The sequence below is a fragment of the Mirounga angustirostris genome, unplaced genomic scaffold (genome assembly GCF_029215605.1).
Source record: "Mirounga angustirostris isolate CCGP_5_RB_7025 unplaced genomic scaffold, mMirAng1.0.hap1 SCAF_8, whole genome shotgun sequence".
Taxonomy (NCBI): Eukaryota; Metazoa; Chordata; class Mammalia; order Carnivora; family Phocidae; genus Mirounga; species Mirounga angustirostris.
This window is the reverse complement of record NW_026991716.1, coordinates 28,135,732-28,151,539: the sequence shown is the minus strand read 5'-3', so window position 1 is coordinate 28,151,539 and position 15,808 is coordinate 28,135,732. Positions and strand designations below refer to the sequence as shown.

At 54.9% G+C, this 15,808-nt stretch overlaps 2 protein-coding genes and 1 non-coding gene across 5 annotated transcripts; 2 read left to right on the top strand and 1 right to left on the bottom strand.

Annotated features, from left to right (window-relative positions):
• Positions 1 to 48: 48 nt before the first annotated feature.
• On the bottom strand, positions 49 to 121 carry TRNAK-UUU (transfer RNA lysine (anticodon UUU)). Its single transcript has one exon. It is a non-coding gene; the product is annotated as a tRNA-Lys (tRNA).
• An 862-nt stretch (positions 122 to 983) lies between these two features.
• On the top strand, positions 984 to 5,775 carry NRM (nurim). Of its 2 annotated transcripts, XM_045866505.3 has the most exons (4): positions 984 to 3,015; positions 3,584 to 3,780; positions 4,390 to 4,566; positions 4,911 to 5,775. In XM_045866505.3, the coding sequence occupies exons 1-4, from the start codon at positions 2,883 to 2,885 to the stop codon at positions 5,190 to 5,192; spliced, it is 789 nt and encodes a 262-aa protein (XP_045722461.2). In that variant the 5' UTR covers positions 984 to 2,882; the 3' UTR covers positions 5,193 to 5,775. The 2 variants fall into 2 exon arrangements, with proteins under 2 accessions (XP_045722461.2, XP_045722463.2); XM_045866507.3 differs by lacking the exon at positions 4,390 to 4,566.
• A 468-nt stretch (positions 5,776 to 6,243) lies between these two features.
• On the top strand, positions 6,244 to 15,796 carry PPP1R18 (protein phosphatase 1 regulatory subunit 18). Of its 2 annotated transcripts, XM_045866504.3 has the most exons (4): positions 6,244 to 6,728; positions 7,783 to 9,421; positions 13,581 to 13,791; positions 14,427 to 15,796. In XM_045866504.3, exons 2-4 carry the CDS (start codon positions 7,811 to 7,813, stop codon positions 14,444 to 14,446), a joined length of 1,842 nt encoding a protein of 613 aa, XP_045722460.2. In that variant the 5' UTR covers positions 6,244 to 6,728; positions 7,783 to 7,810; the 3' UTR covers positions 14,447 to 15,796. The 2 variants fall into 2 exon arrangements, with proteins under 2 accessions (XP_045722460.2, XP_054361742.2); XM_054505767.2 differs by lacking the exon at positions 6,244 to 6,728 and having other exon boundaries at positions 6,735 to 9,421.
• Positions 15,797 to 15,808: the final 12 nt, after the last annotated feature.

The window sequence follows — 15,808 nt, the reverse complement described above, 5'->3', positions numbered from 1 at the left end:
ATTTAAATTTTACTTATTTTTTTATTTTTATTTTTAAAGTAAGCTCTATACCCAACATGGGGCTTGAACTCACAACCCTGAGATCAAAAGTCTCACGCTCCACCAGCTGAGCCAGCCAGGTGCCCCTTAAATTAAAAGTTGGTTGATTACAATGATGTGGAGAAATTGGAACCCTTATTATATACATTGCTGGTAGGACGATAAAATGGTTCAGCTGCTGTGGTAAGTAGTCTGACAGTTTCTCAAAAAATTAGACATAGAATTAGCAAATTAGACATAGAATTACCAAATTACCATACTAATTACCATTAGTAGGCATATACCCAAAAGAACTAAAACTTGTGTTCAAACAAATACTTGTACACAAATATTCATACCAGCAGTTTACAAGAACCAAAAGGTGAAAAGAAAAATGTCCATCAGCAGTTGAATAAATACATGCAGCATATCCACACAATGGAATATTATTCATCCATAAAAGAGGATGAAGTACTGATTCGTGCTACAGTGTTTTGAGGATGAACCTCAAAAGCCTTATGCTAAGTGAAAGGAGCCAGACACAAAAAGTCACCTTGGATGATTCTACTTACATGAAATACCTGGAATAGGTAAATGTATAGAGACAGTAGAGTGGTGGTTGCCAGGAGCTGGGAGAAAGGGAAAATGGGGAGTGACTGCTTAATGGGTTCAGGGTTTTATTTTGGAGTGATGAAAATGCTTTGGAACTAGATAGAGGTGGTGATTACACACATTATGAATGTATTAAATGTCACTGGATTTTTCTCTTTAGTTAATTTTATGTTATGTGAATTTCACTTCAATAAAAAAAGATGGGTGATTAGTTTGTGACTTTTCTGCAAGTAAATTATACTTAAGTTTGTAAAACTTTGGTGTAGTAGAATGAGTGCGAGCTCTGCTGACTTTTAACACTGCTGACTTTTAAACATATAAACATGTCTTAATATATATTAAGCACAGCCATTGTAGGTGTGGCATGTGGTAGGACCCAAATAAATGTTAGTCCCCTTGCACAACTCAGAGTCTGTACTGTGTGAAACCTGTCTATGGCCTGCAGGTCCAGGGGATTCCTTACAGTACCAGCTGTCTCTATATCCCCCTTTAGCACTCATGTGCACTCTTACTTAGTGACATGGAAGTGCCCCAGTTTAAATTTCTTACACTTTCAAAAAATACGATAGCTTGTAGCACAAATAAGAAGTATCTCTGTCACTCAGGGTCCTAGCAGGAAATGACGGCACAGTCAAATTAGGGTAATTTGGAGAGAGGTTTTTTTGTTTTTGTTTTTTTAAGATTTTATTTATTTATTTATGAGAGAGAGCACATGAGAGGGGAGGGTCAGAGGGAGAAGCAGACTCCCTGCTGAGCACAGAGCCCGATGCGGGACTCGATCCAGGGACTCCAGGATCATGACCTGAGCTGAAGGCAGTCGCTTAACCAACTGAGCCACCCAGGCGCCTGGAGAGAGTTTAATAAAGTGAAATTTACAAAGAAGTTGGGAGAGTGTAGAGAAATCATAATGTTGCAGTACTCCAGTACCCACAGCTCTATTGTGACCACCTCTAAGTCCTAAAGGTTGAGAGGAGGAAGCGGTTTTGCAGAGGGCTTCCTCAATAAAAGCTGTGATTTTCATTGATCTAGTCCATTCAGGACAACCTCTTGAAGCAGAAAGCAGGGTGGTGGTTGCACCTGGAGGGGAAAATATGTCTGGTAACAGTTTACAACAGCATTGATTAAGAGGAGAGTAGGAGTACTGAGCCTGTGGGAGGAGGAATGTAAAGGCTGTGGGATGCTGCCTGGCAATTTTTTCATTCATGAGCCCACATGACTAGCAGCAACTTAGTTCTCATCTTGGTAAATTTTCTATTTCTTCTGTCTATAAGCCAAGGGATTTCACTTAATGATGTCTGAGTTCTCTGCGATGGTCATAGCTACTGTGACTAGGTCCATAGCAACATGATCTTTAATTCTGATGGAGGAAAACCTTTTACTTTGCTTTTCAGCTATATTAGTCTAGATATTACAAACAGGTCGGAAGGAAAAATATGTTCAGACAAAAGGTCTTAGCGATTTCTCACTAGTATGTGGGGTCAGACTAATAAGCTTGCAGAGTGAAGTCATAGTTAATTATCACAGGCTTGGATAAAATTAGCCTACTACAAAGTTTACAACAAATAAAATTTTCTATCACAAATATTTTAACATTGTTACTCTCATGATTACAAATCAACAGCCTTTGGCATTATTAGAAATCATCTGTAAGTGTCAGAGAAGTTTTCTGTCCTTGGCAAGTGGAGAGAGTAAGTTACGGAATAAACATTACTTTATGGTAAAATAGTCACTAACTCTTTAACAAGATGTAATAGGTGATTCAGAGCTTTGGGTTCTCAGCCTAGGTCAACAGTCTTCCGTTCTCTCACCGTTTATAATTGAAGTGTTAACTGAGGCTTTGTAACCTCTGACTCTGGCTAGGTTTTCTGGCTAAGGTTACAGAAAAGGGGACTGATAATTCTCGGTTTCTACAAGAACCCTGAAAGAGAGGAACTGTCTTCATTTTAGATGAGACAACCAGCCGAGCTGCGACTCAACCCACTCGAGTGGCTGCAGAGCCGCTGCCCTTTCCTCTTGCCACTCGGAATTCTAACTTTCCCTTCTGTGACGCAGCGACTGCTAGCTCCATAAAGGCACCCAGGACCCGCCCTGCGGGCAGAGAAAAGGGCGCGCCGCGGACGCGAGCCCTGGCATTTGAGCGAAGGCGCCCCGCCTTCCTGGGCAGGGACCCCGGGAGGGGGCGGGGGCGGGGCGGGGCCTGTAGCCGCGGGAATCCCAAGCCCGTCCCCTTCCCCACCCCTCCGTGTGTCGCCATGGCCCCAGCTCTGCTCCTGATCCCTGCTGCCCTCGCCTCTTTCATCCTGGCCTTTGGCACCGGAGTGGAGTTCGTGCGCTTTACCTCTCTTCGGCCACTTCTTGGAGGGATCCCGGAGCCTCGTGGTCCGGGTGAGCGGGAGGGATCGAGGATGAGCTCTAGGGCTGGAGGTGGAGCCGGACGAGAGGGAGGGAGGGCGGGGCCTGGAGACAAATGACAGGGGAAGTCCGGGAGAGGGAACTAGAACCGTGAAAGCCGGAGAAGCCGGAGAAGCTTCAGGACAGACCAGAAGGCTAAATTAGGAACTCAGGGATTAGCGGTTTGGAGAGGCAAGAGAGTGAGGACTGAGTGGGGTGGAAAAGGGCGATAAGCAGAGGAAAGGAAAGTGCTTTTAAAGAGAGGACTATGGAGGGGAGAGTGTTCAAAAGAGGGAGCATTTGGAGTACCGAAAGAAGAGGGTCAGTCCAACGGTTGCCTCTCCAGCCATGCTTTTTGTGACTGTATAGGAATCCTCCTCCCCACTCTGAAGGAGGAAGAAGCAGGGAATGGAAAAGCAAGGTGGGCAAAGCCTGGAGAGGAAGCATTAAGACTCTTGAAAGCATTAAGGGGATATGGCCTGGGTCCCCAAAAGGAGAGTAGGATTGGGGGTGTTTCCCACAAGCCTCTTGATCTTTTGTCCCTTTCTTCAACTCCCCCTAGATGCCCGCCAGGGATGGCTGGCTGCCGTGCAGGACCGCAGCATCCTTGTCCCCCTGGCTTGGGATCTGGGTCTCCTCCTACTATTTGTGGGGCAGCACAGCCTCATGGCAACTGACACAGTGAAGGCGTGGATGTCTCGATATTTTGGGGTCCTTCAGAGGTCACTGTATGTCGCATGCACTGCCCTGGCCTTGCAGGTATGAGGCTTTGGCTACTGAGTCCCAAGGGAAACTATCTGTGAGAAGAGTGTCCTAGATTGGAGGGGCAAGGACCTTAGCCTTCTGAAAATGTGGGTTTAGGAAGAGAACTGAGAGTGTTCAGGACTCTCATCTCAGCTTCCATTCCTCCACAGCACATATCCTCCTTATCAAGAACGGTGTACCTTTCCTCATTCCCCAAGCAGATATGTGCATTCTCACCTTTACAACTTTGTTCATGTTGTTCTGCTTGAGATCCCCTCGGTAACACCTCTTTCAGTGCTACCCTTTCTTCAAAACCACTTCCCTCAGTTTCAAGAGAAGGCTTCCCAGTTAGCATTCATTTGTCTTCTCAGTGAGTGCTTGGCATAAGCTACTTTATGTACCTATCCGGTCACCCCATCCGTTCTGCAAGTCCTCAGGGTAGATACAGGTCATCCTTACATCCTTGGGACCCCACCTAGCACCCTCTATGTGGTGACTCTTTGTTTGTGATGCTCATGGTAGAGGTGGAGAGAGCTGCAGACCAGCCTGGGGTGGGGGCAGCCTCTGGGTCTAGGTCTTTCAAGGGTAGGCTGCTGAGATACCCAACCGCTCATCCTTCCCCAGTTGGTGATGCGGTACTGGGAACCTGTACCCAGAGGCCCTGTGTTGTGGGAGGCTCGGGCTGAACCATGGGCCACCTGGGTGCCCCTGCTCTGCTTTGTGCTCCACGTCATATCCTGGCTCCTCATCTTCAGCATCCTTCTCGTCTTTGACTACGCCGAGCTCATGGGCCTCAAGCAGGTGAGGCTGCCAGATTCCTACCTGAGACCTATGATTCCTTCTAGAATGCCTTTTTCCGTTCTAAGGATTTCCCTCCTCCTCCCGTGCTCTTCCACCTTCCTCTTCTTTCAACTCCCTCACCTACTTCCCTTTCTTATAAGATAGTCTCCCCTCAGCCTGAAACCATGGGCCTCCTGGGACTGGGGAAGGTTCATGAGCCAGAGATGAGGATCAGGGGCCCACGTCTCAGAAGGGTGGTTCTTGGGCCTGAGTTACAGAAGGGGAAGTTTCCTGGAAGGGGAGGAAAGAGGTAACTAAGGTGCAAAAGGGGCTTGATCCCATTTCTAAGCTGTTCTCCCTCCTAGGTGTACTACCATGTGCTGGGGCTGGGTGAGCCTCTGGCCCTGAAGTCTCCCCGGGCTCTGAGACTCTTCTCCCACTTGCGCCACCCAGTGTGTGTGGAGCTGCTGACGGTGCTGTGGGTGGTGCCCACCCTGGGCACTGACCGCCTCCTCCTTGCTCTCCTCCTTACCCTCTATCTGGGCCTGGCTCACGGACTTGACCAGCAAGACCTCCGCTACCTCCGGGCCCAGTTACAAAGAAAACTCCACCTGCTCTCCCGGCCCCAGGAAGGTGAGGCCGAGTGAGGAGCTAACCTGGTTCCGAGCCCTGCACTTCCTCTCCTTTAACATCCAGGCCCTGGCTGCTTCAGACCAGAGGCCCAAATCTGTGGACTGAAGGGGCTATCCCTTCCCCTGCTTGAGCCTCCACTCCTTGGGCCCAGCTCCATACCCTAAATTCTGAGTTTCAACCACTGGACTCCAACATCTACTTCTCACCAACCAGGAAGAGGGGGTGGGGAACTTATCTGTCTCCTCAGTTAGGGCTTGACTCCTCCACCCCCCACCTTAAGAACCTCTTATAAGGAAGAAGGGTGGGCCTGACCACTTCCCTCCCACTGTTCTGCACCTCAGGGATCCCCTTCTCCTCTGGCTTCCCTTTCTAGGAGTGGTACTAGGGTCTGCAGGTTTGATGGTAATGCCTGCCCTTCCAGGCTCCAAGTGCCAGCCCCCTGGCTAGCCTTGCCATCTCCTTAGGCCCTGGCCCTGGGCTCTGTCCTCTAACCTAGTTGAGAGGATCCTCCCACTCTTCATTTTGGGTGACTAAGAGCTCTCTGCTGTCCTGAGGAACACGCACAGCAGAAAAATAAAATTCAGCCTGTTTTTTCTACATATGATATGCAGTCTATCAGTGTCTCTCTAGCTAGAGGGCTGACTTTGGGAAGGAAGGCAAGCGGAGCCCGGCACGCCAAACTCGAGTCTGGGCAGCCACCGCGCCCTCTGGCGACCGCCGAGCGGCGGCCACTCGGGCAGACCCACCCCCACCTCCCCAGGTCGGCCCAGTCCCCCTTCCTCCAAATCCCCCAGTTTCCCTCGCTGCAGACCAGGGGACCCATGGGAGACAGGTTGAAGCTAAAGAGTGGGGCAGCGGCTCAGGTGGGGGAGCCAGTTTCCATGGCCGTTGGCTTCTGAGTACCTCTCCTGCCACCCCCTCTCCACGGGCCCACCACAGCCTGGTGGCGGCCCTGGACCCCGCAGTAACAAAGGCTCGCCGGGGGAGGCGAAAGCGTGGGGAGGAGCGGCAGGAGATGGGAAGGGCGGGCCCGGCTGTAGCAGCTGCTGCTTCCTCTGCAAGTCCCTCGAGGGGCCTGAGTCACGGGCGGCTGCCTTGGGTCGGCGAGCTCGGGGCGAGGGTCCGGACACCTGGGTTCTCCAGGGCTACCGAGAGGGAGCGGGGTGTGGTCCCCGGGGACAGAAATGGAGGGCCGGGGGTTGCGGCGGGAAAAGGGGAGTCCGCGAGCCTAGCCCCACGCGGGGGGTCTCTGGAGCGAGGCCCCGCCCCTCGGGCCCCGCCCCGCGCCCCCTTCCCTCTCCCCATTGTCCTCAGACAAAGCGGTCGCCGCCCCCCGCCCGGCCCCCAGGTCTCTCTCTGTCTCCGTCCCTCCTCCTCGACTCCCTCTTTCCCTCCTCCTCCTCTCCTTCCCTCCTCCTCCTCTCCTTCCCTCCTCCCCTCTCTCCTGTCTCCGGATCTCCCTCGGTCCCACTCTCCTCCTCTTCCTCTCTCCTCCTCCCTCCGGACGCCAGGCTCCTCCGCACCCCCTCCCCTGGGAGCCCCGCTGCCTTGTGAGTTGACTGAGGGGCCTCAGACTTGGGGAGGGGGTGTCTCCTGTCTCCCGTCCCCGGCCCGGACCTTGGGCTGTCTCCTCTTTGTGCCGAGATTGCCTGTCTGAGCGGTCCGAGCTGGGTGGGAATGGCCGGCTATGTCAGGGTTCCCTGAGAGCGGAGACCCGGGCATTGGACTGGCAGGCTCGGGAGAGCAGAGCCGTGGCGCGGGTCCTCCGCACGCCACGGCCCCGGGCCCGGCCGGTGGGAGAGGCAGGCGGCGGGGACGGGACGGGGTGGGGGTGGACGCCAGGGTTCTGGGAACGTGCTGGCAGCCCAGACACCCGGGTTCCGAAAGTCCCCAAGGGAGGGTATTCCCCCCTCCCCCCCCCCGCCCCGAGCTGCCTGGGGGCGGAGTGCCGGGTGGCGGCTGGGGGGCCGGAGAGGCGTGGCCGGAGCGGAGCTGGGAGGGGAGCCGGGACCTCCCGAGCCCGCGCTGAGACGCGCCCGGGCGCCCGCGGAGCTCCATTTCCCCTCTGCCCCCTGATTCCCCTGCTCCCTTAGACCTCTCCACTCCCCGCCCCTCCTCACCTCCCCGACATCCCCTCAGGTCCCACCACCCCCTTTCGGGCGGGATTCCCTGATCTCCCTTCCCACTCTAACCGCCTCTGGGGTAACGGTGGGGAAACCTCGCCTGAACCCTACCTCCATCACCCCCGGCCTCTCTTTTCTCTCTCCTCTCTCATTCCGACTTCTTTTTCCGCCCTCCTCTCCTCTCACATCCTTGGGACTGTCTCTGATACCATTAACCCTGCGCTGCCAAATCTGACTCCTGCCTCTTTGCCCTGAATCTCTATTCTTCCTCTCAGGGCCACGACCCCACCCCCACTTGGCCCACAGCTTTTTCACTTTCTGTTTTCCCCTTTCTTTGCCCTCCATCTTCTCACTCCTTCCGTCTGTCTTTACCCTCAGCTCCTGTGCCCATCTCCGTGTCCCACCTCTCCCCCTCTACTTCCTCTCCCCCCACCCCCAGTCTCACCCCCTGGAGCCTCTCTTTCCTGTTCTCTGGCCCCAGCACTCCCCACCCTCACCTCAGCGCGACCATGGCCACCATCCCAGACTGGAAGCTACAGCTGCTAGCCCGGCGCCGGCAGGAGGAGGCAGCCCTTCGTGGCCGGGAGAAGGCAGAACGGGAGCGTCTGTCCCAGATGCCAGCCTGGAAGCGGGGGCTGCTGGAGCGCCGCCGGGCCAAGCTTGGTCTGTCTCCTGGAGAACCTAGCCCTGCACCTGGGACTACAGAGGTTGGACCTCCAGACCCAGATGAGTCGGCCGTCCTCCTGGAGGCCATTGGGCCGGTGCACCAGAACCGATTCATTCGGCAGGAGCGCCAGCAGCAGCAGCAGCAGCGGAATGAAGAGTTACTTGCAGAGAGAAGGCCTGGGCCTTTGGAGGCCCGGGAGCGGAGACCCAGCCCTGGGGAGATGCGGGATCAGAGCCCCAAGGGAAGAGAGTCAAAAGAAGAGCGGCTCAGTCCCAGGGAGGCCAGAGAGAGGAGGTTGGGGATAGGGGGAGCCCGAGAGTTGAACCCCAGGCCTTCAGAGGCTTTGGACTGGAGGCAGAGCCCAGGAGAGGCTGGAGACAGGAGCTCCAGACTGCCAGAGGCCCGGAAGTGGAGGCTGAGCCCCGGAGAAAATCCAGAGTGGAGTCTGAGACTGGCAGAGCCGGGAGAACAAAGCCCCAGGAGAAAAGATGTGGTGGAAAGTAGACTGAGCCCAGCAGAGCCCACCCAGAAGTTGGGGCTGACAGAGTCCCATAAATGGAGGCCTGACTCTGGAGAGTCTCAGGAACAGAGTTTGGTACAACTGGAGGCATCAGAGTGGAGGCTGAGCTCAGAAAAAGAAAGAAAAGACTGTTCGGAGGAATGTGGGAGAAAAGAAGAGAGACCAGTTCCAAGGCTGGCCTCAGAAGAGATTACAGAGCTGCCGGAGACCCTGACAAGGGAGGCTCCAGACAGCAGCTCCGGAGAAGCGGAGGCAGCAGAGCAAAGGCCCAGCCCTGTGGAGGATGGTGAGAGGGGCCTGAGGCTGACAGAAGGATGGAAATGGACCCTGAACTCTGGAAAGGTTCGAGAATGGACACCCAGGGACACAGAGACTCAAACTCAGAAACCAGTCCCCCCAGAGTCTGCTGAGAAGTATCTGGGGCCTCTTGGTACCGAGGCTGGAGAAGGGGAGGCTGAGAAGGAGAAGGCGGGGGCTCAGGGCAGGCCTCTGAGAACCCTGCAGAACGACAGCTCTGTGCCCTCCCCCTTCCCACCAGAGCACGCTGGGACTGGAGGCTCTAGAAGGCAGGAAGAGGAAGCAGTGGATCTCCGGCCCCCACCAGCAGCCCCTCTGTCTCCCCCACCCCCAGCCCCACCTGCTCCCCAGTCCCCTGGGGATCCCCTCATGAACCGTCTGTTCTATGGGGTGAAGGCAGGGCCGGGGGTGGGGGCCCCTCGCCGCAGTGGACACACCTTCACAGTCAACCCCCGGCGGCCCGTGCCCCCTGCGGCCCCCAGCACCCCCGCCACCCCAGCCACAGCTGATGCGGCGGTCCCTGGAGCTGGGAAGAAGCGGTACCCGACTGCCGAGGAGATCTTGGTTCTGGGGGGCTACCTCCGCCTCAGCCGCAGCTGCCTTGCCAAGGGGTCCCCTGAAAGGCACCACAAACAGGTAGGGAGCAGCCAAGCCAGACCTCTCAGAAGCCCGCTCCTCAGTTCTCTCCGGCCTCCTTTCTTTTTTATATCCCTGTATTCTTGTCCTCCTCTATTCTTTCGTGTTAATTCCTGCCGCCACCCTTCCTCCTCTACACACACCCTTCCTTCTTAGAGAGTTCATTTTCCATTCATTTCCAAGCCCAAGGATCCTGCCCCAAATCAAGTGCTGCCCCTGGGTGTGTCTCACAGGGTGTGCCCAGGCTGCTCACTCTTCATTCCCTCAGGCTCTGGGTCCCATCTTCCCCGCCCCCTCAGCTCCCCCCACACCCCCTGCCGCCGCCCCATTTCTTCCCTTCCTTTCCTCTGAGTCTGTGACCGAACACAGCCCTTCTGGTGGGAGACCTGAACCAAGGCTACAGCCTAGAATCTATGAGAGCAGGGTTATCAGGTTGAAAGCACATACAACCTTCCAAGGGAGTGAATGTTGGGGCAGGAAGCCTCAAGAGGCACAGGGGGTGGCTTTGGGGTTCTAGGGAGAAATGGCAGGGAGAAGTGAGTGGAGGAAGGTCTCAGTCCCAAGGCAGGCCAGAGCTGAATGAGGAGACGTCCTAGGGTGGGGGCAGGGGAATGGAATAGGGCTGGAGAACAGAGAGAAGACTTCTGAACCCCGAGTCTGCTCCATGGGAGAGGCGCACACAGAGGCCGTTTGAAGTGGGTGACCTCAGGGTTGCACACCCCCAGCTGGGCCACTGCTTTAGACAGTGCTCCCTTCTCTCTTGGGACAAGAAAAGCCTTCTCTTCTTCCAAAATACCCCCGCTCCTTACTCCCCTTCTTCCTTCCTCCCTGGGCTTCCCCTCCCTCCCCAGGACTGGCTCAGCAGTTGGTTTTCCCCTTTTTCCCCTCTCTTCCTGCTGCCCTGGCCTGTCCCTCCCTTTGGGGTAGCAGAAGAGAGAAGTGAATTTGGAGGCACGGTGCTGAGAGCAGGGAATACAATGGGAGTTGGGGACAGGGGTGGGGGCTGAGGCCAGCAGAGGGTCAGAGGTTAAAACTGGAAAAAGGACAAAGTGCAGGAAGTGGGAGCAGCCAGGCTTCTCGCCCTGGCTTCAGCCCAACCCCTTCCTTACACACCAGCTTGTTTCCAGCTTGAAAATCTCTAAGGAGAGAGAGGTCCCTGCACCTAACACATCTCTCCAGAGACCGGGAAGCCCTTCCTAGTCTCCAGTCCTCATCTCATCTGACATCCTCAGATTTGGTTTTTTCGTGTGTCCTGTCAGTGGGAAACCACAGGGACCAAAGACCTAGATGGAGCTTGCGGGTCACTTGGTCCCCCAATTCATCTTCATGTGAAGCTCATGCTCCCATCCTGAGCCATGGTACCAGCGTCTAGCCTGAGCACTCTGACTGCTGCCAACCCCGTCCCCTTCGGGCTGGGCAGGTGTAAGGAGGTGGGTCTGGAGCTGCCAGGATTAGCTGTTCAGACAAGTCACTTGCTACTGAGGTTGGCCTGTGCCTTTGGGGAGGAAGAGCAGAGGGAGGCATGAAGTTTGGGGCCCAAAGCTGGGGACCATATGAGTGCAGGGCAGGACCTGTGATAGTGACCCTACCTAGGTCAGGGAGTAGGGGAGCCGGAAGCAGATCACCCAAACAGGAAGCCTGGGGGTGGGGGCCGGAAGGCTGGTAGGGCTGAGTGGGGAACCGCTGGGCCCTGGGCCTGCCAGAACTGCTCAGGATGTGGTGAGAGAATAAGGAAGCCCTGGCTGGTCTGGGGGTGGGGGTGGGGAGAAGCAGCACAGAGTTTTCTAGACCCAGACACCTCCCCCTCCACCCTGTGTCAGGCCTCCTTCCCCTCTCTCTGCACCCTGCTCAGCAGGGACTAGAATGCCTTGTCCCAGCTCTGACCCAACCCACTTGCTTGGGGACCAGAGGACCACCCCCCCTTCCCTAAATAACTTCTGTTTGCAAGCTAATGCCATCAAACATATCCTTGCCATGGAGAGAAATCCCAGCCCTGCCCTGTGGCTGGTGCCCTTCCCCAGAGGCCCTTCTAGCTGAGAGATGGGCTCCTCCCCTCTCTGGCCCCCTTGTGACTTTATATAGCTGATGGGAGAGGAGCAAGTGAGTCACACCCCTCTGTCCCCCCCCCCCCACCCCCCCACCCCGCCCCAACTCCCATGCAGTCTGTGCATTCCTGAGAAGCCCAGTCAGAAGTTGGGGCGGGGGTGAGGGGTGGAAGGGGGCGGTGAGGAGAGAAGCAGGGTTGGGGAAGAAAGAAAACATGACTGAGAGCAAATAAAATGAATCCTTTTTCAGAGTGGATAATAAACTGTGGAGCTTGTTATCCCAAAAGGGGATGTGAAAAGAAAACAAATGGGGCCCCAGAAGTTTGGGTAAATCTGTCAGTAACAGAACCAGAAGTGGTCCCTTTTGAAAAGCTGGGATGTAAAGGGTCTGTATGCTGTCACTCATTTCTACCAGCAGCTCCACAGACAGACTGTGTACCTCCCACATTGTTCCCCAGTGTTGATTCTCTGTGGGGACCACATCTGAGGTCTGGACCAACCCTTCCTTACTCCCTGTAGCAACTTTCATGCTCTTATGGCCAGCAGACACAAGATCAGATCACAAATAAGTAAGTTCTCTGGTATGTTAGAAGGTCGTAAATGATAATGGGGGGAAAAAATTAGAACAGGGTAAGTGGAACCTTGAGGACCAGAAAGTTGGGGGAGTGAATATGAACTTTAAATAGGGTGACTGGGAGACAGGGAGCCATGGAGCTATTTGGGGGAAGAGTGTTCCAGGTAGAAGGAATAGCCAGTGCAAAGGCCCCAAGACGTGAGTGCCCCTGCTTCGAGGAACCTTGACCAGGGTGGCCAGAGCGAGAGCAGATGAGAGGTGAGGTGGGGCATGGCACAGTGGGACTACCCTGTGGGCCTTAGTCAGGCTCTGGCTTTTCCTCCCAGTGAGATGGCCCTACCAGCCGTCCGGCCCCCACCATGGTTTGGAGCCTCTGAGTTCCAGCTTCCCTTGGGGGCCCAGGTTTCACATTCCATACAGCCCTTAGCATCCACCTGTCCAGCCACCCTCCCGGCTTCTCTCTTCTCACACCCCAGCCCATGCGGAGATGCAAGGATGCAGGGCCCAAGCCCTGAGTTTCCCAAACAGGTGCCTGGGAAGGCCTGAGTAGATCATCCGGACCTTTCCAAGTAGTTCACATGGAATCCTCCTGTTTGTCTCCTTAATCGCTTTGGCTCCCAGAGTTAATCCCACTCTGCCCCTGCCCCCTGAGCTTCTTAAAAGGGCAAGGGGAAGGGTAGAAAGGCAGTGAGAACAGCTGGGGCTCGCCTGCTCTTGGGACAGTGTGTTTGTGGATTTTCTGCCCCCTCCAGGTCCCCTCTGGCCTTTTGCCTGTGTCTCTGCATGCCTCTCCTGGTGCATTCTCCACCCCAACCTGTGTTTGCATGGACTTTCCTCTCTGCCCCTGTCACCTCCCCCAGCTGTACCTTGCAGGGACTCAAGGGCCCATCTCCCCTGCGTGTTAGGGGAGAGTCTTGTTTCCTCTGGGCCTGATAGGTCTCTTCTTTCCTCCCAGGCCCCAGCCCCACTTTGTTGTCGGTCCACTCCAGCTATAGAGGAGTGAGGCGAGCAGGAGGGCACAGGTGTCCAGGGTCCTGGGTTTCCCAGGAACTTCAAGGGGCTGAGGGTGTGGAAACCAAAGTGCTTGGCTTTGCTTTTGCCTGGGACTCCCTCCAGCCAGCTATTTCCTGCCAGTCAAACTTCCCTCCTCCTCCAGGAAGCCTTCCTGGTTGCCCTCACGATGCCCAAAGAGTCAGTTCTGATTACAGGAGTTATCTTCATGTATCTTCATTTCTTTTTACTCTTCCACCACCCACAGTCTAAAAAGTAGGGACCCGAGTCCTGTATTACCCACCTCTGCCACCTCTGCCAAAGCTCAGGCCAGTCTGATGTTTTGGAAATGATAGCATAGAAGAGGGAAATTCTGGGATTAGAGAGCCTGTGTCAAAAGGAAAACTCGACCCCTGGGTCCCAGAGTGGATGCGCAGGGCAAAGTCAGTAGGGTGCCCAAATCCAGCTCCCCTCCCCCACCTTGCGTGTGCCCCCCTGGGAGCTTCCCCGGGCTAAACTCGGGGCCTCCCCGTTTCTCTCCCACTCTCAGCTCAAGATCTCCTTCAGCGAGACAGCATTGGAGACCACGTACCAATACCCCTCCGAGAGTTCGGTGCTGGAGGAGTTGGGCCCGGAGCCTGAGGCTCCCAGTGCCCCCAGCCCCCCAGCGGCCCAACCCGAAGACGAAGAGGATGAGGAGGACCTGCTGCTGCTACAGCGGGAGCTCCAGGGCGGGCTGCGCACCAAGGCCCTGATCGTGGGTGAGCGAAGGCTCGGCCTGGCCGAGGGCACCCCCTGGTGTTCATAGCGGACACTGCGGTCCAGGAGGGAAGGGGAGGAATTAATAACGTTGGTGCTTGGAAGAGACTTGACCTCTAGCCCCACCCGCTCCTTTACAAGTGGGGAAATCGAGGTCTTGGGAACTGAAGTGCACAAGGGGTATCCAGATTTCAAAACCAGGACTCTTTCTGAGCGCTCTAGTGTGGTTAAAACACAGGGTTTGGGTCAGACAGGCCTGCATTTGAATTCCATCTTGTCTCTTACCTGTGGTGTATGTAACCTCCGGGAAAGCACTCACCTCTGGTCTCCGTTTATTAATTATGAAATGGGGTTAATAATAACCACTTCCTGGGGTTTACTGAGAGGGTTCAGTAATTTTTGTGAAGCACCTTGGAACTATGGCTGGACATCAAATGACTTCGCCTCATCTGGGGTTATTGTGGGATTAAACAAGTTGTAAGAAGGCCTGGCACAGAACGCAGGCTAAATGGGTGATGGCCACTGTTCCTGCAGTAGCAAGCGCTCGGCATGGAAGATCAGTGCAGAGAGTAAGTGGGGAAGATGGGGGGCAGAGGCCCTCACTCATTCTCTACCATTATTGCCTCCTCTCCCACAGATGAGTCCTGCCGGAGGTGACCCTCTTTCAACATAGGGCCTATACCCACCCTTTCCCAGAACTGAAGATCCTGGAGCCCAGAAGACTGAGAACAGAGAGACCCCGAACATGAGCTTGGCCGGGAAGAGCAACCAACATCTTCCAACTTGCTTTCCTCATCCTGTTTATGGGAGCAGAGCTAGTCACCCAGTTTCCACCCTCACCAAAGGTCCCTGGTATGAGTGTGTCAGACATGCTGGTGGCATCCGAGGTGACTCAAAAGTGAGCATCAAGTCCTGAGGAAGATCACAGTGCTCACTGGGGCTGGAGGTGGAGCACCTCCTCCATCTCCCCGGGCAGGTACACTCTCCCTTCAGCCTCCCTTGCCTCCCCACCACCCCCTGGGGGCTCTTAGGATTTAAGCACTCATCCTGGGTAGCCTGCCCCCACTCCATTTACAGGCCCCTCTCCTTCCTATTCCTTAGGCCACTGCCCCTTTGTTTACACCTCCTGCCTCCTCTCTTGACCACCAGCCTGGTTTACAAACCCCATTAGCTCCCAGCCCCACCTGCCAAAGTCCCAGGTTTACAACCATACCTACTTGTTGAGTCCATGTGGAACCCTCCCCCCTGTCCCTGGCAGTTGCCTCATTGGGGGCGTGGCTTCCTCCACTTTTGCTCAGTATTACTGTACCTCAGTTTTCCCCAAGAAGGAAGGCTGGGAATCTTAGCCCTGTACCCCCATCCAGTTATTTAATTCTGTTCCTCCTAGTGGTCCACAACTGAATTGAATTGCAAGGGTGAGGGGTGACTAACAAGGCACCTCAATTCGTCTTCCCCATTTCTCCTTCCTCATCCACTGCCTGTTTGTTTTTTAAGTTTTCCATAATAAAATGGAGATCTCTCCAACTCTCCTGCTGCTTTTCCTTCTTTAGCAAAAAAAGTGCTGGTGGGGGAGGCTGTGTGTTCCTCATTCCAAGCCTCTCCCATCTTCCTATTGGCCATGAAGAGGTAGTGGCCAGGGCTGCGGGAGGGAAAAATGATGGAGATGGAACAGGAACTCAGCGTTGACATCAAGAAAGGGCTCTGGGAGAGCCCCGTCATTGTTTCTCAAAGGACTGGCAGGAAAAGGACTGATTTGAGGGAGGGTAGGAGGAATCCGCTAAGCTGGGAGTGCCAGGCGCCTGGGTGGCTCAGTTGGTTAAGCGACTGCCTTCGGCTCAGGTCATGATCCTGGAGTCCCTGGATCGAGTCCCGCATCGGGCTCCCTGGTTGGCAGGGAGTCTGCTTCTCCCTCTCCCACTCCCCGTTTGTGTTCCCTCTCTCGCTGTGTCTTTCTCTGTCAAATAAATAAAATCTTTAAAAAAAAAAAAAAAGCTGGGAGTGCCGCAAGAGCAGACTGTC